General features: G+C 40.1%; 1 protein-coding gene across 1 annotated transcript in view; it reads right to left on the bottom strand.

Annotated features, from left to right (window-relative positions):
- MAST4 (microtubule associated serine/threonine kinase family member 4) overlaps positions 1-27,219 on the bottom strand; it is a 538,813-nt gene that overhangs the window by 93,434 nt on the left and 418,160 nt on the right. The window contains 1 exon segment of the mRNA XM_041765742.1: positions 19,532-19,620. Within this exon segment, the coding sequence (XP_041621676.1) occupies positions 19,532-19,620 (89 nt within the window).

The raw sequence follows: 27,219 nt of genomic DNA, 5'->3' as shown, positions 1-27,219 counted from the left end.
GCTTGCACTGTTATCACCCCAGATGATGTCTGATAAACTCAGGTCCAACTCTTTGAAATTATGTGGCCAACTACATCTACACAGTCTTCCTGGTGTATTTTACAGCCATTATGCCCAGTGAGTATGTGTCATCTTTATGCTCATCCAGTGTCTTCTGAGCTGTCAACCTAGAGAAGAGGAATTTCCCATCAGCAGAGCTGCCTCCCAAGACTGATGCCTCCATCCACACCTCCCAGATTCCCAGCTTTCTTTGCAATGAGAGCATAGCCGAGGCTTTGCCAATTAAGTCTAAACTCAACTTTGGCTTTAGAGAAGGCAATATATAGGAGTAGGTGACACAGTTATTTTCACAGCAAAATTAATTTTCAGGAGCACTGCTCTTCAGGATGGGGGTTGTAGTGTCTTAAGTTTCTGGAATTCAGGATCAGGGGCACCAGTAGCCAGGAGTTGCTCTGCACAGTACCATGATATGGTCCATGTGGTTTTCTAGGCCACATGGACTTCAGAGCTCACTCTCTGGCCCTCCTGAAAATTTTTGAGCTACCTATGTACCTTAATAAATTCCTCCTCTGCTTCAACTATAGAGTGAATATGGTGCTTGCAATAAAACAGTTACACACACAATCAAGAGGATTTGGATTAGAGTTGCTTTAGAACCATGATTTAATATGGCAAAATGATATTATTTAGCTTTTCCACCCCAATGAACAGGATATGTCTTTCCATTATTAAAAATTGAAAAATACTTGAATTTCCTATCAAAGTTCTGTTGCTTCTACATAGCAATCTTTTTCAAGGCTCTTTCTAGTTATTTCAAAGGCGTGGCATTTATGTCCCATTTCTTTGGTGAAAAAGGGGTAGGGGAAGACAGTGGAATGCTATCATGAATTAATCCCTTTCTTTCATTATCATTTCTAACTGGTTATAGCTGGTAATATTCCACACTAATTTCTATACATTCATCTTATATACAATATGCCTAATGAATACTTTTTTTTAATTTTTAAAAAAGATTTTATTTATTTATTCATGAGAGACAGAGAGCAAGCGAGAGAGGCAGAGACACAGGCAGAGGGAGAAGCAGGCTCCATGCAGGGAGCCCAACGTGGGACTCGATCCCGGGTCTCCAGGATCAGGCCCTGGGGCTGAAGGCGGTGGTAAACCGCTGAGCCACCCAGGCTGCCCAGAATACTTTTTATTAATTTTAGTATTTACAAACTTAATTCTCTTGCATATTCTATGTTATTTATGTCATCCGAATATAACAAACTTTACCAGGTTTTAGTTATAGATTTTGTTTTAGTTTTAGGTGTTCCTTGAGTACAAAGAACCTCTGGAATAAAGTTAAATATTAATGGGGAGATATTTTAATAAAATGCTGCTAGTCTTTCACTAAAGTAAGACACCGGCTATTCGTCTAAATGAGATGTGTCTCACTGTATTACGGAACTCTCTGTGTGTTCTCATTTCCTAAAGCACGTTCAGCAAAAATGGATGTTTAATTTACGAAGTGCACTTTCAACATCTATTCAGATGAACATCAGACCCACTGCTTTGATGTATTGGTACTTTTCATAACATCAAGTCAATCAGCATTCTTGGGATAAACCTCAGTGGTTTATAGTAAATAACTTCTCCAGTGTTCCATTACAATTTTCACATTGATATTTCAAAGCAGGTGTGGTAGGTAGTTTTCTTACTCTGCGTTGTAGGGATATTTTCTTCTTTTCTTCTGTGATGTACAAAGGAATGACTGCTTTTCATGCTAGTACATTTTCTTTAAATGTTAAAAAACACACACACACACACAAACAGCTGAATAGTTGAATGTCTATCTTGCTAATTAAGAGATTCCAAAGGATTATGTTTAACTCCTGTCCCCCTGCCTCACTCCCCGAAGGAAGCCAAGAAACCTGGCATGTGTGTACTTCTGTATCTCCACCTTCCATCTTGGCTGATAGGAGTTCTAGAGCTATCCTGTTGTTATTGAATCATTACTTACACTGTTTTATTTCTAAACTATCTTTTCAAACTTTTAGTATGCTCAACATGCTACTTTTATATCCCATCTTCCCAATTCTTTAAGCTCTTTATTTTAATTCTGAGCTATATATCTTTAAGTGAGTTCCTCAGGAAAGACATGAAAAGTGTATTTTATGTGACCTCAAATGAATGACAATGCCTTCATACATACATACATACGCTATCTTATCAAATAGAGTTCTGTGGCCACCATATCAGTATCTGGCAATTTGTGGAAGGAAGTCTGAGGCACAAATTATATTCCTTTGTAAGCAATCAGTTTATTCTTCTCCGTTCGGAAGTAGACTTGTGTTTTTCCTTCATTGCTTAAAAATAAAAAAAAAAAAATCACAGGGCTATATCCAGGGCAGAGATTAGTTTTTGTTGTTTATTTTTGTTACTTTATCTCTCTTCCAACATGGAGAGTCTTCATTAACAGTATCTTTGATTATTGCTTTTGTTCCATATATCTGGTTCCAGAAAAATATTTTGTTACAAGTTCATTAATGAATCTTCAGTTTATCTGAGGTAGACGTTTAATGCTATCAAGGGTAGTTTCTCAAATATAATAGAGAAAGATAAGGCTGTTGGGAGAACAATGGGTGTAAAACAGCTTTCTTGTGGTAGGAGGAGACCACTAAATATTTTGCTTCTTGGCTGAGGTACAACGTCTCTGACGTCAGAATACATGGTAGAGGAAAGTGAAATCCACTGTCCTGTGGAAATGTTTTATCTGTGTCCATCAGGCTCTTACTTACCCTGTTTCTGAGGTCTAGCCATGTGTTGGGTGTATCGGAATCATGAGATTCTATGCTACACGTGTAATCCTTCCCAAAGATGTGACCCATCATTAGTATCTTCTTTATCTCCTGTGTTACCGAAGTTTCACAGATTGGGGATGGTGGGATGTTACAGATAAGCTAACAAGCACAGAACTTTTAAGCCAGCCACTACGGTGAGGCATGTTAATGTTAGTGACTTTAGTCGCTAGGTATTGGAACTTTACAAACTTAGGCATTGTGACTGCTACCCTGATGGGGAAGACAATTTCCGGAAATGAAATGTGAAGCAGGAGTCAGGTAAGACAGGCACATAATCATGACAGAAATAGTGGCAGCCTCCCATCACCACGAGAAATGAACATCCATCATCCGTGTCAACAAGAAGTACAGGAGAAGTGAAATACGACAGCTTCGCAGAGCTCTTGACAAAGCAGACTGCTACTGCTTGTGGGAAATTTGTTGTCAGGGGAAGTAGGTACATCTTGATGTTAAAAGTCTGCCTGGGTCTCCAGAGAAGGGAAAGAATTTACATTTGGCCTTTCTCTTTTGAAAATCAAAAGCGTCAAATGAAATAACTTGGGATAAGCTTCAAACCCACAATTCCTACCCAAATAATGGCACAGAAGCCCCAAATGTGAACCCGCTCATAATTTTTTTTTTCTTTAGATTTCAGGGATGCTAGAATGTGTTCATTCCCACGCCAAATTACAGATCCTACAAGGAAGAGGGCTTTGTTTTACCAGTCAAGGAACTTGCTTCATTTCCTATGTTTCGTCAATTTAAAATGATTTGCATCTGCAAACATTGAAGTAGGGCTTATTCTTAGCCTGAGGACCTCTCTCTCTCTGCCTTTCTGTCTCTCTCCCTCTCTCACATACACACATACTCAGGATTGCTCCCCTCACCCTCAAACCTTCAAAACTAAATTCATTCCTTTAATGATGGGGGAAGGTCACTCTGGTAACTACTGGAGAGTTCCAGAATATGTCCACATGCAAAATAAGGCTTGTAAGCCTGACTACTCCGGTTTACAGACATACCTACTACAAACTAAGGTGAACTGCTACTCCAGTAAACACAGGGATGGCTATCAAACTATGCCCGGGAAGCCCAGGACATAGGAAAACCAATTTTTTCATGAAAGAAAAATCCTTCTGGATGGAATATCCATCCTAAAATGGTATCTGTAACCATATCCAGGACATGGTTGTCGGTCACTCAGGCATGTCCCTCTCCTCCATCTTAGGTCTGGAGAATCCAATCTATGCTCTTACCCTAAATCTTTTCCTTATTATTTAAGATGTTGAGAGACCATTTCTCATCTGCCCTTTGAATACTAAGAGCATGCACCCAGTGAAAAACATAAGGCCAGGATGAATTAATCTTGATAGCACAGTGTAGGGGTAAAAAATTCTTTAAAACAAAAGAACTAGAAATATGGAGTTACAGCCTTGGAATAAATATTAAAAAGGAATATTAGAATAAATACATATAATCCAATCTCCTCCTTTAACAGAAAAGGAAATTAAAGCCAAGTGAAGATAAGAGAACTGTTCAAAGGCATATTTGATTAATAGCAAACCACTACAGAACTATAAGAAAATTCATCTGGAATATAACTTCTTTATATCCACTCAAAAAAGGTCCAAGTAATTAAATGCTGGTTTTTTTTATTCACTGACAACTGACACCTTAATAAGTGGACCAGTCAGGAATGTTTACACTTTGGAGGAAAATTCTCAGTGCACCTGTATCAGACAGAGATCCTGCACCAGAAAGGGAGATGTTGACAGGAGAGTCAGCAAAAGTATAGTGAGGAAATGCACAGTTTTTATAAAAATGAAGCTTACTCTCTTCTCAGCCCACTTGTTTACTAGGTAGGTGCGATTTCCTGCTGACCCCCCTTCACTTGGTTTAGTCATGTGGGGTCTTGTTAGCGTATTCCTGACACGCTCCTCCCCTGACCAACAGTTCCTCTTTCAATGTTTTACAACAACTTAATTCATTCCTAATATAATCTAACATTTTTCTCTATCCTCAAACACACCATAAATGGTAACTATAATAACAAGATGCCTATAAATCTATGCATGTACTTGTGAAAAGTGAGCTCCCCCCCCCCACTTCAGGTGAGAGACCCCACGCTCTTTCACAGAGCAATACAGAAGAAACATAAATGAAGAAAACCATGGGTCAAGATACTGCGTCAGGCCCAAGAGAGAAGAATGAACCAAAGCTAAGTCTGGGGATGTTCCCTGTCTTCCCTGATCCCACCAAAAGACCCTGAAGGTCAGGGCCATCTTACAGGGTCCTGCTGGGAAGGGTGCCAGGGGTACTGACTGGGAAACAGGGTTCCAGACTTAGGTCTGATACCAACAAGTCATGGGATCCTGAACCCTTGGCTGCCTAGGTCTCAGTTTCTTAGAATGGCTTTTAAACATGCATCTGGGGATCCCTGGGTGGCGCAGCGGTTTGGCGCCTGCCTTTGGCCCAGGCCAATGATGGGGGAAGGTCACTCTGGGCGCGATCCTGGAGACCCGGGATCGAATCCCACATCAGGCTCCCAGTGCATGGAGCCTGCTTCTCCCTCTGCCTATGTCTCTGCCTCTCTCTCTCTCTCTCTCTCTCTGTGTGACTATCATAAATAAATAAAAAAAAAATTAAACATGCATCTGCGTGTGCATGCACGTGTGTACATGAATCTTATGCTCTGGCAAAAGACAACTCTTCAGCCCAAAATGTGACAAAGGTTGATCTGCTCTGTGAAGCAAAGGTCAAGCAGGGGGCTATGCATCCTTCCCTATCCCTATCCCTGGGCAGGCCCTATGGAACTGCTGTGGTTCTGGTCCACTGGAACTTTTTGTTTCTTATTTTTTTAAAGATTTATTTATTTATTATTTTTTAAAGATTTTATTTATTCATGAGACACACACACACAGAGAGAGAGAGAGAGAATGAGAGAGAGAGAGGCAGAGACACAGGCAGAGGGAGAAGCAGGCTCCATGCAGGGAACCTGATGTGGGACTCAATCCTGGGTCTCCAGGATCAGGCCCTGCGCTGAAGGCAGGTGCTAAACCGCTGAGCCACCCAGGGATCCCTTTTATAAGATTTATTTATTTGTTTCTTTGTTTATTCATTTGAGACAGAGAGAGAGAAAAAAAGAGCGAGCACAGTAGGGGAGGGAGAAAGTCCCAAGCTGACTCCATGCTGAGCGCAAGGCTGGCATGGGGCTCCAACTGACAATCCTGAGATCATGACCAGGGTTGAAACGAGTCAGACACCTAGCCGACTACACCACCCAGGGACCCCTGGAATTGACTTTTAAAAGAAATGGCATTCATTTCCCAAGTCATCTCTAAACCAGACTAAGTACGTAATTGAGGGATCTCCAAAAGCTGGAATGCCAAAACGAAAATATCACAGACTATGACAAAGGTACTGCAATAGGGACAGTTACAAGGATGCCACACTCCACTGTCAGCAACCCATGTGAAGACTGTAACAGGCCTGTGTTCTAATTCGCTTTGTATTTACACACCATGGTGTTCTATTATTTTAACATTATGAATTCAGATCGGTTGTGATACCTTAGTAGTTCCTGAAAACTGGGCAGCCCTGGTGGCGCAGGGGTTTGGCGCCGCCTGCAGCCTAGGGTGTGATCCTGGAGACCCAGGATCGAGTCCCACATCGGGCTCCCTGCATGGAGCCTGCTTTTCTTTCTGCTTGTGTCTCTACCTCTCTCTCTCTCTCTCTCTCTGTGTGTGTGTGTCTATGAATAAATAAATAAAATCTTAAAAAAAAAACAGTTCCTGAAAACCTCACACTGGTGTGGACTTTAGAATACTGCAAATATAGTCAAGTTTAAGCCATCATAGGAGGTGATACAGGCAAGTTCTATTCCTTACATTTTAGATATAAGGACGTTGAGAATAGAGAATGATTTGCCCAAGGGAGCAAAATGCTGATACATAGTAGAGATGAGCTAAAATCCTGATCTTAAACCTGAGGTCTAGGGTTTATTACATACATCATCTAATACTTATTTCATCAATTGTTAAAGATCTCAAAATTAAAAGGGTTCAGGCAGGAGGATCAAGGTCACATAGCAGCTGGAGGTTTCTACACTAGAGGCTAAGTCCCCAATGTCTGGGAAAGTAGGGACACAGTGTGGAGTGTCAATAGCTCTGCAGCTTTGTGCTATGTGGTTCCTCCTTCACTTACTTCACTAACTTTACTAGGTCACCATGATGTCACTGGGTACAAAGTTCCTGGAAGTTCAATAGAACTAGCTATTGTTTCACCTAGTGAGAACACACTTGAGATGTACTTGGATATGCATCAAGTTACTTTGGGGCCTACACCACACATTCTTGATGCTCGTGAGATGTCATTTGCAGCAAGCATTACACAGTATTTCCTGTGGACACAATCTGACTTGAGGGCCTCAACAACAGCTCCAGTAAACAGAAAGTAATGGCCTGACCCCGTAAATACAAGACAACAGAAGGTGAGCACTTACTTTTTAGAAAACCCTCCCAGACTGGGCTGAGAAACTAATCGGAGTTGATCACAAAGACTGATGCGTAATGTTATTCACCACGACATTACTTCTAAGAACAAGGAACAGGAAAAGAGTCAAAATATTCACTAGGGGAAGGCAACGATAGCATATTCAAGAAATGAAGTATTTTATACTTTTTAAAACCAAGTGTTTGAAGAAAAAAAGTTATTTAATGATACGTAAAAATCTCAACCGAAGAAAAGTGATCTAGATACAAAGTTGTATCTATGATCCCACAGATCACATACATGTAGAGACAAAATATATGTATATATAAAAATTTATATTTTATGCACAATTGATGTATACATAAGTGTCACAGATGTACGTATATACAATAAACATATTTAGACAAATTCCCAAATACTAAGTGGTTGGCTCTGAGTGGTGGATAAGAACACAGATGATTTTCATATTCTTCTTTATACTTTCTTGTATTTTCCAAATTTCCTACAATAAACACGCACAGCTTTTGGAAACAGAAAAAAGAAAGGTTTCTGAAGACACTTAAAAAATGTAAAATATTTCTTTTTTAATTTTTATTTTATTTATTTTTTTATATTTCTTTTTTTCAAAGCAAAAATCATCTCTTTTCCTTAAAACTGTCTGACTTTGCTTGTACGTGTGCTCTTCTAAATTTTTTCCACCTCTCTCTTCCTGCGTGTAGGGATACCAAATCTGCTATCAACTCCAATGCATGAGTGTTGACTGGCTCTCCTTCCCCACCGCTGAAGCCTCTAAACTGGTGATGGTTGCCACAGTATACGCACACCTTAACATTTCGTGACAAGCTCTGTAATTACCCACTGTTACCCCTAAGATAGAAGTGTACAGCTTGAAAAGCCTGCAATTTGCATGGCTTTCTGGAGAAGTACTCACCCATTGATGTAATAAATACAAAAAAAAATCTGCATTAAAGCATCATTAAAGCTGAAATTGTAATTATACCAGAGTCAGGAAGTTCAAAGACAGAGATGGCATTACTGTGCATATTTAAGAAAATGCTCTTTAGCATAGGTACTTGAATTTAAAATATAGACTTAGAAACTTCCCTTACTTGAGGTTGCCAACTAGGTGCAGGCCACTAGGTTACAGTGAGCACCTAGCCTTCTAAACAAGGGTGCTGGCACTGAATGCAGGCAGCTGGTGGATCCCGTACTAATGGGACCCCTGCCTCACATTCCTCCATCTCTACGGAACCGTCTGTGATACAAATCCAGACACTCTCCCCAGCTAACGGGCTGAAGAAGACAGTCTACACATACACACAGCTAGGGATTTCTAACTTAAGGTCGGAGATAATTTGGGGTTATGCTGGTGACAAGGTGCCAGAAGCACCGTAGTACAAGAAAAATCAAAGTCACTGTGATAATCACCAAAGCTGTGTTCAGTCTGAGACCATCAAGCTCTGAAAATCTTGAGGGTGAGGAGAGCAGGGAGTCAAGCAAGGATTTTAAATACACCTTTTTTAGCTTTTTATGTTCTAGGTGATTATTTACTTACCATCTGTATTAACATAAAAGCCACCCGAAACATAAGCCAATCTCTTCTTTTTCAAAAAAGAATCTTTTTAGCCAATATGAATATATAAACTTCTAGACATTTGAAGACCGAATGACACATATTGTTTATCTATTTTCTAACAGTAAAATATGTAATTATCACACCGTGCGAGATTTAAGTCCTAAAATGTCTAACCCAAAAGTTAACAGTCAATAAGCCATTATTTTCATTTCTAATTGTTTTATAAAATATGAAATTTAAAAAGATTTTTCTACCTCACTAACTTTCAAAGAAACCAGGCTATTTTGAGACTGTTGTTTCTCAAGAATCCTCTCCCTTCTCAAATTTGCAAAAATCTCTTTTTCTCATAGCGAAAATAACTTCATGAATTTCCAATGTCTATTTTCCACAGTTCAGATTTCCTTAATTTTGGTGAAACACTGCCTTGTTTGACTGCTCTGTGGATTCAGGAGATGGGACAGCACCTTAGCATCCAAACCACCAAACAGTTATGAAAGGCAGGAGCTCCCTCTCAGCTTTTAACAATGATTGCAACAGATCACATTATGGACAAGGTAAGTGAAAGATTTGTTAAAGCTACTTTCAAATTAAAGTTACTAAGATAATGCACTAAAATCTGCGGGGCTTTCTAAGTAATAAGATATTTCAGAGGACTTTCTCTTTGGGGGAAACAAATGTTGCCATAGACCCCAGAGAGTACGCTGCATTTTTGGTCATGAGGGTAAAATGAAGCTCTGTGCATTTCTTTATGAACAGTTATTTATTCTTTGAATAAATATTTGTTAAGTGCCTGGTGGAGACTTAGGACTTGCTATTAAAACTTAACCACTCCCTCTTTCTGGGCTCTCTGTCTCCTCCTGAATTCTGAGATACTACATTCTCCGCTTTCCCTCCTGCCTCTCTGGTTGCTGCCTCCCAGTTCCCTGCTGGCGACTTGGCCTCTCAGGACGTCTAAATGTTGGCATTATAGACTCAGCACCCCCACTCAGCCAGGTTCGGTCTTCTTTTCAGTCCACAACACTTTCCCTCACTGATTTCATTCCCTCCCAAGGTTTTAAACACCATTAATTAATGAATGAATGTCTTCCAAACTAGTATCACTGGCACTGACTCAACCTCTGAGTTTCAGATCCATAAAACAATTGTTTCTTTAGGTCACTGAACTGTATCATGGACTTTTAAAACCTATTATGCAGCAAAGTGAACTCTTCAGCATTACCTCAGATCTGCTCTTTTTGCCCCATCTCGAGAAATGCCCTTCCATCCATCGATTTCCTCAGCAAGACACCTGCACACCATCTTTGATCAATTCTCTCTCATCCCACATCTAACATACCACTAAATACTGTCAATTTTAACTTCGAAAATAGGCAATTAAGATCCAACTAGTACTTTAGCAACTTAACCGAGCCGAAGAAAATTCAGTTAATGCATAATCTAAAAAAAGTTATAAAATTTCAATTTAAAAAATGAAGAGCCGTCCCCAATGGATGACAGAGTCAAACCTTCCTGAGGAGTTGCCATCTTCTATAAACAACATAAAAAAAAAAAACTATTATCACTTTTTGTTAATACAGGGGAGATTTAAAATAAATTTAAAAGGCAGCTTCCCCAAAGCTTCCATTTATAACTGAAGGAGAGAATAAAAAGTTAAATCAAAGGCCATTCAGATTAAAGTCTACATTTAGAGTTTCAGGATACATGAAAGATGTTAATTGTTAAATTAATATTAGGAAAAGATTACATATACACATTAGAGTCTTCTCAAAGGACTAAAAATGACAAATTGAAGTCACAAGGCAGATGATCTGCATGAAGGAATTAAGTTCTAATGATGCTGGTATATACCCCCGATGAGTGATTCAACACAAAGCAATATCCAACACTAGGAAAATACACTGACTGACGTCAGTCCACCTGATTTTATCATACTTTTCCTTAAGCAGGAAGGGAAGTATGTGTCATTACTCAAGCCAACAATTGGCAATTACACAAGGGCTAAGAATTAAAATATAGAACTCTGAATGTAGCATGGAATAAGAAGGGTAGTATTCTCTATAATTCAGAGAACCTGATTTAGGAAATACCTGATGTCATCGAATAGATGCATTGTGAAATTATACAGCGTGGACAAACACACTAGATTAGGAAATCTGGTCTTGGGCCCTTTGAAGATTTTAATCAAACCAGATGATTCCAGGGTGATGTTTTACTTGACCAAGTTTATCCACATGATTTGCTGATCTTAAGCTCCATAAAATGAAATTCTGAGGACATCAGAAGCTCCAGACTGAACACAAAGTTTTACAAGTTTAAGTTGGTATAACTGAGATCTGCTTATAACTATGAAAAAAAAGACCACAGGTGACCGTATCAGAGATTCCTCGAGAAAAAAAAGTCTCTATCATTTTAAAGAAAGACTGGTTATACAAGGCATCATAGAACAACTTCCATTAGGGGTCACAATCAATTTGTCATGGCCCTGTGGGGACATGATCTTGCTCTGGGCTATTCCCCAAATATAAAGAAGCAGGGGAACCATTTGTCTCCTACCATCATGTCTATAAGGCTGAAGGATATGAATGCCGAATGAAAATTTTTGCTAAAGATCTACAAAGCCAATTTAACCAATTTGGCAAATATCATTTCAGGTATGAAAAATCTGCTGAAGGCTTTTGAATGACAGTTATAAAATAAATGAAAAAGACGTACTATCACACTCAGGGCTATGTCTCTAGTCTCACTTTATCTCATTTTTCACTGATACCCAAAGGTCACTAATCTCTAAGTTGTTCCCACCAGTAAGCTAAAACTCACAAGAAACAGCTTTCCCTCCGTGTGCAACATACAAACCTGGTACCACGAACACTGGAGAAGAAACACATAAGCATGTTCAGAAAAGCTCCTGTTGCTCAAAACCTCACTCACTGCTTGGGAAAACCATCACCCTATACAACAGATGAAGAGTATGAGAAGGTAAGGAAACATGTGACTGATACTGAACTTATCAAGCATGAAGAGAGCAGGAGAAAACAGTGAGGTCGGAGCAGACCATTCTTAGAGCAAGATCAGCCTTGTTAGAAAAAATGAAACTATAGCAACTAGACACAAGGACAACAAAAGTGAAAGAAATCAGAAGGAAATAGACTAGACCACAAAAAAAAGTAAAAGTAAGAAAACAAAAAAAACCTCACATTACTCAGAAAGCACCATTAAAAAAATTCAAATGGCAAATCAGAAATGAGTATCAGTGACATGACACAAGATTAATAAAACATATACATTAAAAGTACCAAGATATTCACCTCACACTTTAGAATGGCTATTGTCAAAAGAGGTCCTGAGTAGTGGTGAGGATGTGGAAAAAAGGGAACCCCTGTGCACTGCTGGTAGGAATGTAAATTGGTGCAGCCATTATGGAGAACAGGATGGAGGTTCCTCAAAAAAATAATATTAGAAATAGCATATGATCCAGCAATTCCACTCCTGGGTGTATATTTGAAGGAAACAAAGCCACCCTCTCAAGAAGATGTACGCAGCCCATATTCACTGCAGCATTATTTATAATAGCTAAAACACAGAAATGCCCTAAGTAACCATCAAGAGACAAATGTATAAAGAAAATGTATAAAGAAAAAGACAAATGTATAAAGAAAGTGTATGTGAATACCAATCAGCCATAAAAGGAGAAGGAAATTCTGCATGTGCAACACGGATGGGTCACGAGGAGATTATACTAAGTGAAATAAGGCAAACAGAGAAATACAAAATGACCATCTTCCAACCATAAGATAAGTTCTGGAATGTAATGTGAACTAAAGTCACTTTGCTGTACAATACTGTATTGTATATTTAAAGGTGCCAAAAGAGTAAATCCTAAAAGTTCTCATCACAGGGGGGGAAAAAAAAACGTGTCACCTACATGAGATGATAGATGTTCACTAAAGTTATCTCCCAATATATATAAAAATATCAAACCACTATGTCGTACATTTTAAACTAATCCATGTCAATCATATCTCAGTAAAATTGGAAAAAAATTATTATGATATTGTGTTTGGCTTATATTATCGATCGGACCTAAAACTCTACACCATGAGCACCGGCAAGGGTGCACTTACTATAGAAAGTCTCAACATAATGCGTTGCAATCCCACGTATACGCATACAGACGCGCACAAGCACACACAAGTACAGGAAAAAAGGACAAGAAATACAATAAAATGTGAGCAGGGGTTGTCTCTGAGTAGTGGGTTTGGAGGAGATTCCTATTTTTCATGTCATTTTTCCTATATTCTACATACTTAATCAGTTTTCACTGTTATAATATCACATTTTATTTTTTAACCATACCAGGTTGCAGGATCAGAGTCACAGAGATGCGGCCTATAAAATTTATGAGATTTACCATTTCTTTAAAATGGCACAGAGTCACGTGGGATGCTGGCGAGCCGATTAAGGACTTGGTTGGCACCCACGACGCAAATTTCAGGTTTTACTAAGATCCCTTATTGCCCGGCTACACACCTTCCACGCTTGGGGTTCCCACTTGTGCACGGTGTGGTGGCACGAAGCTGCTCGCCAACCTGGGGGATGCTCTCAGGGGCACGGCTGGCACCCCGGCACGCTCGCTCCCCCCTTCTATCCCAGACTATCTTCTCTGACCTCTGCTCCACGGTGTGTCTTTCCTTGCCCGTCTCTATCTCATTGCCGGGCTGCTAACCCCCAGCTCTTTGCATCAGCAACGCATGTCCGCAAAAACCACCGCCCGTGCCCCCATCGGCTCCAGTGTCACGTGTGATGAATGAGAACCCCTGCAGCGCAGATGCACGCGGGGCACATGGTAAGTGGGGACGCCGGTTCCCACATGGGGCTCAAAAAGAGGCTCCTGGAACGAGGCCCAGAGAAGAAGGACCTCACAGTTTTCTGAACTAAGAAAACCTGTGCTGCAAAAAAATCCACGGTATCTCATGGTTTCTCCCGTAATGTGTGAACTGGGTTGGGTTCTTTAGGCCCACGGCCCCCGGGCCCCCAGGAGGTGGGGAGGAAGGGGGGTGACAGGCGGTGCACCACCGTGTGTGCTCCTTCACAAGAGTGGGAAATGAGCTGTTGGCTGGGCTGCCCCACTCCCAGGTGCCCAGCCCGACACTGTTCTGCAGGTTTTGAGTTTCTACTTGGAAGAGCAGCTCTGCAGCTCTCGGATTATTTCCGTCTCCAGGGGCCTCCTCTAGTTGAGTTAGAGCTTTGAAGAGGGGCTTGGTGAACAGGGCGGGGGCAAAAATGGTGGTGACTCATCCTTCCAAAATGAGGCACCTTTACTACTATAAAGTAATTTATGAAACTTTCCCCAACAACATACTAATCTAACCTTAGGGATATTTCCTGCCTTTAATAATGCCTGGCATTGCCCAATGGGAACGTGAGACGCCTTTTCATCTTTCCTTCCCGAAACATTCTTACAAATGAATTGGAACAGTCACCTGCAAACTCCCAGTAAAAACAACTTTTGAAGACACAAGAGGTTAGGTATTTCGGAAGGGGGCAACATTTGCTCTTAGGACTTAAAAAGCCTGGAGTCACTACCCAATCAGATAAGCCTTTTCAAAGGAAAAATGTGCTCTGGCTGAGGGTAGAGAAGTTAGAGATCTGAAGCCTGGGAATGACTGGCTGTGCTCTGCTGGATGGTCAGGATGAGATAGGGATCTGTTCCTACACTGGCACTGCATCTGAATCTGTTCACAACCTACAGGAGCTTCGAGTCTCCTAGTCTCCACATAAGAGCCCAGCCCAACTAACACTCTGATTGTGGTCTTAATGATATCCTAAGCAGAAACACCAGGTGAGGGTTCCTAGGGAGCTAGTAACTTGTGCTTTTCCATCTTTCTTTGATTTTGGCCTTAGGATACCTGGAGAAGCCCCTGAGTTCAAGTCAAGGGTACCCAGACTTATGCCCTTTAGAGCCTAAAATGTAAAAAACTGGGTATTGTTTTTAGCCCCTGTATCTTTGGTAATTTATTACACAACAGAAAACTAAGGTGGGTATTTTGTTGCTGTTGTTGTTTTCTTTATGGATTTATTTTTAGAGCCTTATTTTATTATAAAACCACTATATGCTAATTTCCCTACCTTCCTATTCCCCAAAGATAAACAATGCTAAGCTTCTCCTTCCAAAATTTTCCTATGAATATGCATGATATGCAAAGTGTGCTTAAACGTATATATGCAGTCTAAAAAACACACACAATATGCACAATGTATTTTTTCACTTAATTGTCTATCTTGGGCATCAATTTAATAACAAAACATGAAAGTCTATCTCACTCTTTGTAACAACCCCATGCAGTGCTGGATTGTAGGTCTGAATCATTTTCTATGAAACTGAAACTGGTTCCCTACTGAAGGACACATTAAATGATAAAGAGGTAACAACTTAACTTTCCATTTGCTATTTACAAGTAGCTAGACTTGTTATTTTCGGCTATTTTGTGAGAATCTCAGTAGATCAATTCCTAGAGATGAATTTGCTGGGCCAAAGGGCAAAGGCAGTTGAAATGTAACCAACAGTGCAAACCAACCCAAATGGATGCATCAGTTCGCGTTGACACCTACGTCATGTGGCAAGGCCTGCTTCTGCACAACCTTGTGGTCATTGGGTTCTGTCAATGTTATAAAATTTTTGACAATGTGCTAGGTGAATGATACTCCATTATTCTGGCTTACATTTCTCTTATGACTGAGGTGAATCATGATCTCATATTTTTGGGGGGGACGGTTTGACTTTTTTTCTAGGATATGCCCTTTACATCTTCTGCCCATTTTTTTCCTGGTACACTGACCATTTTCATGTCAATTTAAACAAGCTCTATGTGTAAGGCAATCAGATATTTATTATGGGCTTAAAAATATTTCTCACACTTTATTTTCTTTGGGTTTTCTTTACTACAGAGAAATTTTCATGTTAGAAGAGATACACCAGTCTTTTCCTTTGGGGCTTCTGGATTAAATTTCATGCTTAGAATCTTCCTGGAACTAGGAGCCTGTGATTTTCTACCTTTCTTTTTTTTAATGGGGCTCTTATTCACTATTCTTTTTGGAGTCCCTGGCTCTCAACAAACACTATTTTATTTGTAGAGATAAGCTCCAGAACACTATGCCAGTATCTCTTTTTCCTTGGAGCACTATTTACACATCTACACAAATAAATTCACGTTCTCATCTCCACAATGCATTTGATAGGTATTAATTCATGTGTCCGCGATGAGTGGCCTGATTCACATAATCCCAGCCTAAAAAAAAAAAACAATAGAAAGTCTAATTTTATCTTTTGGGTCAGAAAGTGCTGAGAGGTGGTAGTTTTTCTCTCTCTTGTTTTTCATAAAGACATTTAGGGATTCTCACCTGGCATCCTGTGTATCAAACACATGACACAGAGGACAGCAATGGGAAGCAAGAGGTGATGAGGCATGGAGAGAAGGTAGGCATTCACCTCACCGAGACATGAGGACTGGACTTTATTTAATTTTCATCTTCTCCTTCATTATATGTAATTAGGAAACTATGAGACTACAATAAATGCCATTTCTCACAAAAAGGTCTGAGAGTCCTATAGGTTCTGAGCAAATAAAAACCTGCTGGGTCTAACAGCCTAAAGGAAACAGAACCCGAAAGACAGGCTTCTCTCAGCCCACTCCTCTGATTAAACACTAAAAATATGTTTGGAGAGAAAAGAATTCAAGTCTACGTAGAATGAAAGAAAAATAATTAAGAGGATCATTAAAGTCTTCGCTACATTTTCTCTATTCTCAATATTAGCACTGAAGAAAACCACAGCAATAAAAGCCTAATCAACAGGCACATAAATGAGGGTACAACGACTACAGAGCACTACAAAGAGAAGTAGGATTAAAGTTTTTAATCACTGATGAATTACATGTAGGAAATAAAATTCATGATACACTTAGCACTTGTATATACTGTTGAGTGCTTTGCAAGGTGAATGTAAACGTACAATTCCAGGGGCGACTGGGTAGCTCCACTGGTTGAGTATCCAAGTCTTGATGTCAGCTCAGGTCAAGATCTCAGGGTCATGAGACTGAGCCCCATGTCATACCCTGCACTGGGCATTTAGTCTGATTGAGATTCTCTCTCTCCCTCTCTCTCTTTCTCTAACCCCATCCTTGCACGTGCATGTGCACACTCTCTCTAAAATAAAGTAAAATAAAATACTGCAACTCTTAAAAAAAAAAAAGATAAAAAAAAGATAGAACTCCAGTCCCCAAATAAGTATTTGGCCTTGCTTGCCCCTATATGTCACCTTTTACTGTTCTGATGATAATGTAATACAAATCTCCACAGTATAAATGGTATTAATAGAAACAGCCAGGTGCCCATCCATCAGCTGTGGAAATCCAGTGGCTCACCCCTCTCCCCAGTGGTATCTCCCTCACACCTTCTCAGAGGTAACTACTGCCATGAAATTGGTCTTTAAAATTATCATGTTTTCCTTCAGACTCTTATGAGAAATGTATATACATATTTATGGGCACACTCATGTATCCCTAAACAAAATATTCTTTGGAGCCTCATGCTAACCTTACATGAATGGTTTCAGTAACCTTCTTTTGCAACCTGGCTTTTGCTTACAACACTCTCACTGAGTTGCATCCGTGTGGATACATGTGCGCTAGTACATTTGTGTTCTATGCTCTGTGGCTATGCCACAACTCATTTACCCCTTTTTCAATCGATAGCTACTGAGGTGACTTCAGATGTTTAGCTATTACAATGCTGCTATGAACATTCTAGAACATGCCTTCTTGTGTATATGTGCATGAATTTCTCTGAAATTCTACTTGAGAGCGCCATTTCTGGGCTTCGGCAGTCTTGCTGTACTATCACAATTTTATCAATTAGTGCTTTTTACCTTTTTTACTTTGCCATCTTTTATTTATTACTAAAGAGAAAATAAGATTTCATTCCAGAGGGGCAACTACCACTCTCGCTCCTTTCTTCTCCCCAAATGTGTTACAGGTAACTCCCACTCAACTTGAAAGCCAACAGCTGAGCAAAAGGATTGCCTTCAGAGAAAGAGTCACAGCCCTACTTTTAAATAGGAAATGAGTATCATTGGAAAGCCCATCAGGATTAGAGTTTCCACCAGAGTCAATGACTTAGGGCTTACTCACTCATCCTTCCCACTCATCATCCTTCACAATCCTCAAGACAGCTCCCTAAAACATAGATCCTCCTCCAAATCCTGGAGAGACAATCAAAATAAAAATTCCTCATGCTCTCTTAATTTTCATCTCTCTTTCCACCTTCATATTCTCTTACAATCCACCACCCACCCACCCAAGGCACACTAGTAATTCCTCTTTTCTCACCCTATTTCTACCAGCCCAAGGCAAGTCTTGCCTGGGTTTCACCATCCTGATTAAGTGGCTCCTTTGAACTCTCTCATGTTTTCCTGGTTGGAATGAACCCTTCTCTCTTCCTTGCATCATCATGGACATAACTTAAAAACAAACAAACAAAGAAAACCCCCCAACATACAAAGCAATCTTCAGTACAGTTTTTCTAATACAGCTGTACCTTCCTTATAATTAGTACTTGAGGCCTAGGGCTCATATTTAAATCCACTGTCCCTATAAGGATTGTAGATGTAATAAGTAAGTTATATATGCCACTGCCAGGCAAAACTTGAGATAAACTCTTGCACACATACTAGAGAAGACACATTCTAGTGTGCTCATAGCAGCATTATTTGTAATGTAAGTAATGGGTAAGTTCAACTTTAGGAGAATAAATGCTAAATGGTTCTGATGGAGGTTAAGACATGTGGCCTCAAAATACAGCATCCTGACCAACAGTATTTTAAGGTGAAGAAATAGGAGAAATGGCATGTGCAGAAAGGGTCTTTGGATCTGCGCCTAACGCACATCATCAAGTCCCCAAGTAAGAGGTGTCCTCCCTGAACTTGGAGGAAGGAGCATCCTTATTTCTGAGAACAAGGGACACAGAAGGCTGTGATTGTAGAGCCTTTGCTCAATTTGCCCCAGTTTACTAGAGTTAGCCTGTTTCTGTCCTGTCCTGTCTTTGCACAACTTTTCACTCTTCATCAAACCTAGCATTAATGCACTCAGGCTAACCATTTCCTTGGGTCTTCATTTTCTTATGAAGGCTCCTGTGACACAGAAATCTTCTTTTAAATCAATGTGTTTGCTCTTCTCTTGTTAATCTGTCTTTGGTTATGAGGGTTCCCAGTTGAGAACTTAGAAGGGTAGGGAAAAAGACAGATTTCCTCTCCCAGAGTTCTTAACACTGATCCTCTTCATGTGAACAAATACATCTGTACTCCCCAAAGATTATCCCAACATGGAAACATGTCTTGCATCATCCACAAATTCAGAAATGGAGAAGTAAATAACCAAAAAAAGGATTCCATCTACAAAGAAATTCTCAATTTCAGAGTTCAAATACTCTGAAAGAGAGGATGAGGTTTGGGCTAACTTATCAGAAAGAACAACATACTGATAAAACCACAGGAAAACCAAGATAGAAATTGAAATTTCAGAAGGCCTGAAGTATTTTAAGAACCAGCAAAAAGAAGTAAAACACAACTCAAGAAAGGGTAAGTAATTACCTGCATGAGCAGAGAGAGGTGAGTGTGGTCGAGGCAATGCTGGTGACTGTCCATTACCTATCAAGCTTTTCCGGTTGCTTGTTCGGCAACTGTCAAAAGGAAAGACAAAATCAAAGTTTTAAAAAGCAAATATAACATCAGTAATGTCCAGGTACATTCAACATACACATACACTAGAGGTTGAGCAACCTATCTGCTCACGCTGTTGCTTAAATTTTTGCAAGTTAATAGGCACTCACTAATGTTGGAGGGGTGGCTGCCTCTTGAATATTAGAAAATATAATGTATTCATTTACCATATCATCAATATTCCTCACCACCAGTGAAGTTATAATCAAATGCCTTCTTTCCACTCCTGACTGCAAATAGGTGACATGCTATACACCCAAGTGATAAATTAAAGATTCAAATCAGCAAACCACAGGTAGCATCTCTGTTGACACGAAATCTCTAATACAAAATTACATGCAATGAAGCGCAATGCCATTCATCTTACAATGATGCACTAATTAAAAATCTAATTATTTAGGCAAATTTCCTATTTGTGCCTTTTGTCAATAGAACAGCCGATGCCTAAGATGCATTTCACTACAGATTCATTTTTCATCTTGTATACTCCATTTAAATTCCTCATTAAGGTAAATATTTTGGAATCATAAAAACAGATTCCAGTTAGTATTAAAATAATAGCAAAAGCCCTTTGCCAGAGGCACACTACTTACACTGTTTTTATCCTGGGTGTCTACTCAACAGAAACAAACTGCTATATATGGGCATTGGGCAACTATGTTTTCCTGTTTCTGCCAGGACAAAGTTATAAAATGTCTATTTGGATTTTAAAGTAACTCTTACAAGCAGCAAAGAATAAGATAAATGCAAAACTGGTTGATGATAAGGCGAATATTATCTCCCTTTCATCTACTTTTCCTTCGGAGGAAGAGGCAAGATGAAAGAAGAATAAGGGTCCTCATTTCATGTGGTCCCCCAAATTTAGCTAGATAACTTTCAAACCATCATGAACACCTATGAATCCACCTTGAGATGTAAAGAAAGAACAGTTGGGGAGCTGCAGATAGAAAAGTGCTTGCTTCTTGCAAGAGAGGTGCGGACTCCAGGAACAAAGGTCTCACAGGGCAAATAGCTCACACGGAGGCTGGCCACCTGGCAAGGGTCGGGACATCCCCACCCAGGCACAGACACCTGAGAATCAGGGCAGCAGGCCCCTCCCCCATAGGAACTGCTGGAAGTTTAAACTTGGGAACAGCAAGTTTACTAACCAAGCAGCACTGGAAAGCTCCAGGACTGAAGGAAAATAGTATATAGAACTTGAAGTTTTGTTCTTGTGATTCGTTTATCTTTCAAGCTAAAAATTTCCAATTTTCTTTCTTTTTTCCTGTCTTAACTACAATATTGTATCAATTACTCTTTTCTAAGTTTTTTCCTTCTTTCGTATTTTTACAATTACGTGTCATAGATATATTCTTCATTTTTTGGCTTCCTTTCAATGTATTGCATTTAATTTTTGTTGATATGTAAGTTTTGGGGTTTGTTTTGTTTTCTAATTTTTAAATTTAGTACATTCTAACACGCAGACCAAAATACACTCAGTACCAAGTGGAGCGCTGGGTTGGTCCACTCTCTGAGATTATATTCTCTCCTCCTTCCCATTCCGCACCCCCGCCTCTTTTTTCTTTTTGTTTTTGTTGTTTACTGTTGTTTCTCTATATAAACTTTGCTTTTTTTTAATGTAAATTTGGAATTTAGCACCAAATATATGGACCAAAATACACTCAGAACCAAGAGGATCACCATCGTGGTCCACTCTGTGAGACTATATTCTCTCTGCCCTGCCATTTCCTTCCACCACCCCCCTTTTAAAATTTTTACTACTTTTTTTTTTTTGTAAATTTGTTTTTCACCTTAGTTGTCTCTTTTTAAATTTATTTTCTGGTCCCTGACCTCTTCAGAATTGTCTGGAGTGTATTTTGCTTGGGTCGTGATTGATACTTTTGACTCTGCTCACTCATGACAGCCATTCTGCACTGGACAAAATGACTAGAAGGAAGAATTTGCCACAAAAGAAAGAACCAGAAGTAATATTCTCTGCCACAGATCTAATGGATATGGATTTAAGTAAAATGTTGGAGATAGAATTCAGAATTACAATTATAAAATTACCAGTGGCTCTTGAAAAAAGGATAAAAGATGCTGGAGATTCTCTTAGTGCAGAAATGAGATCTAATGAAGCTGAAATTAAAAATACTTTAACTGAGATGCAGTCTAACCTGGGTGCTCTAAGAGCTAGGGTAAATGAGGCAGAAGAGTGAGTGACATAAAATACCAGTTGATGAAAAGAAAGGAAGCTGAGGAAGAGAGAAAAACAACTAAGAGTGCACAAGGAGAGACTCTGAGAATTAAGTGATAGTTTAAGAAAGAATAGCAACTGCCTTATTGGGATAAGGGCTTGAAAAGAGAGAGAGGACCAGAAAATATGTTTGAACAAATCATAGCCAAGAACTTCCCCTAATCTGGGGAAGCAAACAGGCATTCATATCCAAGAGATAGAGAAGATCCCCCCTAAAATAATTTAATTTTCCTTCAGTGCAGATTGGCACTTCATTCCCTATTAGCAGTACAGTAGTGAGAAAAAGAGGAATAAAAGCCACCAGGCTACCTCATCGAATTCACCTATAATTAGGTTCAGGGCACTGTGATTATGTCCTCTTACACTCGGGCCACCCTCAACCACCATTTAAAATTTATTGTGATGTCTTCTTTAATTCAGAATGTACATGTTATAACAGTCTCTTCAAAGAGAAGTTTTCACCTGATTTCTAAATTAGGTATTGTGGACATATTTGAGAGTTTGCATAGAATATTTTAAAGGATATTCAAGTTATACATTTCAAATCTGAATTCAATTTCTTTCAGCAATATTGACTTGGGAACCAATCCTCTTCTTTAAAGGTTTGCTGCTTATTATCATTTGTCAACATTCCCAGATTTATAACTTCTTAAGGTCAGGCTGCATCATTTTATTTTCTTTATTGGAACAATCAACATCCCTTGCCATTATCTGTGAGTTTAATTAACAGCATGTTTACTCAGCCTTAAAAAAATTGCTGATTAAGAACAGGCCCTTGATACTTAATTATAAAAGGTGAATTGATATTATCAACTCATCTATCAAGAACTATATTTGGCCTAGTAAATTCATAATCATTAAATCAGACAGTATGATTGTTTTGAAAAAATACTGTGTAATTTATTTAGTGTTAATTCAAATTAATGTCTTCTTTCATTTCAATACAGGAATATTAAACGTATCAACTTGCTAATGTTAATAAAAGAAATTACATATGACAGATTTATATCCTGAAAATCTCAGCAAAGTTTTTGGTTAATATGAGGAAATTAACTGAAACACGAGTTAACTACTAGAAAAGTGGCTATTATTTTTTACATTAGTATTTGATCTAAATCACTTATGAAGATTTTCTCTTGGCATTCATTAGTGTTTACATATATAAATTCAATTTTCAGTAAAAATTGTAAATTAGGGCAGCCCGGGTGGCTCAGTGGTTTAGTGCTGCCTTCAGCCCAGGGTGTGATCCTAGAGACCCAGGATCAAGTTCCGCACTGGGCTCCCTGCATGGAGCCTGCTTCTCCCTCTGCCTGTGTCTCTGCCTCTCTTTCTCTCCTTCTCTGTGTCTCTCACGAATGAATGAATGAATGAATGAATGAATGAATGAATGAATAAATTTTAAAAATGTAAATTAACAAAAATAGTAACCTAATGAATATCTTTAATAGGGATACTGGGGAAATATGTGGACTTAAAATACAGAAAATAGTATTTCCTGAAGAAAACGTTAAAAAACTGAATTTCCCTAACAAGCATATAGAATGACTATGGCACTATTACTATGAGTAAAATAAACAGACAATGATTTAAATTTGAAACAAAGAAAAACAAAAGGAAAATTTTAAATTATGTGAGTTATTTAAAGCCTACCAAGAAATGGTAGGAAAGTTCTGATTTTAGGGCAGCCTGGGTGGCTCAGCGGTTTAGCGCCTGCCTTCAGCCCACGGTGTGATCCTGGAGACCCGGGATCGAGTCCCGCATCGGGCTCCCGGCATGGAGCCTGCTTCTCCCTCTGCCTGTGTCTCTGCCTCTCTCTCTCTCTCTCTCTCTTTCTGGTCTCTCATATATAAATAAATAAAATCTTTTTTTTTTAAAAAGAGAAGGTTCTGATTTTAAAAATGTAACTCAAAAAAATACCTCACAAAGAAATGTCTACATAAAACCTGGAAATGGAATATATTTGTTTGCTCACTGTAAAAAATATAAAAATACAAAGTATAAAAATATGATAAAAAGTATATATTACATTCATCTTGTGTTTGCATACTCCCTCTAAAGACTTGTAATCTTTACAAACAAGGAATCATGAATGCAATGTTGAGCAAATGAAAAAAGGATTCTTCATCTATGAATATGGGAGCAAGAAGAAGAGTTAAAAACAAGGTACAGGGAATATTTTATACAAAACCTTAAATAATCAGAGTCATATCTTACTGACAAATGCTATGAACAATCAAAGCTGAAGGGGTCTTCTCTATGGATCTCAAGCAGGAAGATAGAGACAGTTCTAAAATTACAAGAGACTTGAACTTTCTTCAATTTCTCAATAATCAAACAAGAAGGTTTTAAACATGAAATATAAAACCAGAATTTATAAAATACAGGCGAAGACAGATTCCTATGTATACACAAAATAAATCTCTATACTCATGAATTAGGGTCTTGGCCTCACAAATGGATTTATTTATTGCTAACATTCTTACGGGTAAAGAGGAATTTTATACTGTAATTAACCCCAAAATACCTAATTATCAATATATATATTAGGGCTTTTCAAATCCTGGGGCCCTACTGAGATAGTCTGTACATAACTTTCCCTGGGGGGTGGTGGGGGAGGGGAGGGGTTGCAGTGGGTAGGGAGTGGCAGTCATCCAATCTCAATACAACCTGCTTCTGATATCTTGGACAGTCACCTCATTTTATTGCACTAGGATAAATATATAAATGAATTATAATCCAATAAATGAATTATATAAATTATATAAATATAAATATAAATATTTATATAAATATAAATCCAATATATTGGATTTATAATCCAATAAATGAATTAAAATCTGATTTTAGGAGTGCCCAGGTGGCTCAGTCACCTGTGTCTGACTCAATCTCAGCTCAGGTCTTGATCTCAGGGTTGTGAGTTCAAGGCCTACATTGAGTTCCACGCTGGGCATGGAGCCTACTTAAAAAAAAATGAATAAAAAAATAAAATAAAATCTGATTTTAACCCATAGTAAAACAATTCCTAGTTGGCAGGACCTATGAGTGCTGACTACATATGCGGCTGCAACACTTGGCACTGCCCATGTTAATGACACCGGTACAAAGTGCTGAGTTGACCTTTGGTTTCATCATTTCTTCATCCTGATTATCACGCTTTTTCCTGCAGATGTAAGGAGAAGCTCATGCCATCCAAGCGCAAAACAGCCTCCCCAGGTGGTGGGGACTGCACCATACTCACTGAATCAAGTGACGAACCAGTAGATACAATGCTACTTGGACAGAATCAAGGCTCATTACCCATCACCAGCCTTGCTTGCTTTTTCTCAAGCAGAGTCATCCCAGGGAAAAACAGGGGCTACCCTACCAGAAAGGCAAAAATATCACTTCTACTGCAGCAGAAATCTCAACTTGCTTAAAATTTATCCTCATCCGAGCACTTGAGCTTGCAGAGGCATCTGCAGTTTGCAGCCTTCAGAACAAAGGTGTACCATTGCAAAAGCGAAGAACAGTTACAAAGTCCAGTTTTGGCTATCTATGCCACAGTGCATGCGTCCTGCTTCACTCTTTAAAAAGGAATCGAAGCCATTCTCCCTGCCTGGGCTTGGATCTGGAAGGCCAACGCAGGAATACCCACTCCCCACGACGCACCTCCTCCTCCTTACTTCTCCGCTTGGAGCAACCCAGGGAGACACCCCCGGGTAATATGCTCAGTTTCTTCTATCAGTTCGGAAGGTGACGCAGGGGCCCAGGTTCTTGCAAAATCTGAGTTCAGCCCATGAAGTGTCCAGAGACAACATGAGACAGAGGCAAAGACAAGCAGTGCACCTGGGCAGAGCATGATGATGCCAGGTAAGTGTTTCTTTCTGCCGCATTCCTTTGGTTCCTCCACTCCCGGATGAACTACACACATGCACGCGTGCCCTGGGAACACAAACGCTGCTGACCGTGGACCTGGGGTGTGAGAAAAAGGGAAGGTGGAAGGGCAACGACGGCACTTTGGAGTGAGTGTACCTGGCCAGGCCCTGGGGCCCGGAGGCCAGGTAGGGAGGGGCAGGACACCCTAGGAGGAGGTCACAGCTGGATGGGCATTGGGGCGCATGGCCTGTAGAGAGACACGGGGCCAGCCTGGGAGATGTCCTGTCTCCCTAGTTTTTGGCTCAGGCAAGTGAAATGAGGATCACACAGGGCACCCCTCCTGCCCCACGCTGACCGTCCCATCACCAGAGCGTCCCACAGGGTGCTGCTCCATCCCCTGGTCAAGGCCAATGGTGCCTTCCACTTGCCAGGAGGATGGGGAGACTGAGCCTGCCTTTTACCATCGTAGTCGGCAGGCCCGACTCAAAAGTGTGAGGGAAAAGGAGGCATGTGAGCCACCAAGCTGACGGAGAGGAGGGGAATGTGGTGCATGTCTTCTGGGGCCGAGGCCACAACATTCTTCATCTGCCCAGGTTGTCCTGAGGCTCAGGGTTCCAGCGAAGAGCCTGGCGGGGCCTGCAAACGTTTCTGAATCTGTCTCCTGGCCCAAGGACCTGCTAACCCCTGGCTAGGTCCGTGAAAGCGGGAAGGCCCACCCGGCTGCAGCCTTTTGCAACCGTTCTGAGGAGCTGAAACCCAGTTTAATTTTAAATTACATTCATTTTGAGACGTGAATACTCATCACGTCTGACCGTAGCAGGACAGACTGCAGAGGGAGAGCCCAACAGGCGGTCATGTCGAACATTCCCAGCTGACTCGAAGGGCCAAAGCTCAGGCCGTGGCTGAGGGGCAATGATCCCCCACCCCCGGGAACCACACAGGGGTGGGGGGGAGGCCCTGGCAAGTCAGAGGTTCGAGGCTACAACGGATCAGTTCATCTCGACGAAAAAAATCTGATCGATGTGCACCGCAGACCAATTAGAGACCAAAGCTTTACCAGATGCGAACATCTGTTATTCTGAATACCTTCGGAGGATCGGAACATTTGAATATTCCTTCAAGGAAGAGGAAGGCTCCAGGGGTGGAAAGTGGGCCTGGTCGGGAGACAGGAAGCGTGCAGCTCATGCGCGTTTGCTGAAGACATGGGCAGGTGGGCTTCAGGTCCCCCCTCTGTACAGCTGAGAAAGAGAGTCATCAATCTGTTTTTCTTTTGTCTAAGATCTTTTAGAAATCTAGAAAATACAGGGAAAATAGTAATTCCCACTGCTTGGGATGAACCACCGTATCATTTTGTCCTATTTGTTCTCCATCATATAGTAGAGATGGGGGGAGGGTACCCTTTGGCACGCAAACCAATCAACATTTTCCACTCCCCAACCAGACAACTCCTAAAAACTGCGGCTTGCGG

The sequence above is a fragment of the Vulpes lagopus genome, chromosome 8 (genome assembly GCF_018345385.1).
Source record: "Vulpes lagopus strain Blue_001 chromosome 8, ASM1834538v1, whole genome shotgun sequence".
Lineage (NCBI taxonomy): Eukaryota > Metazoa > Chordata > Mammalia > Carnivora > Canidae > Vulpes > Vulpes lagopus.
The sequence above is the reverse complement of the archived record's forward strand: the minus strand, read 5'-3'. Positions and strand labels throughout refer to the sequence as shown.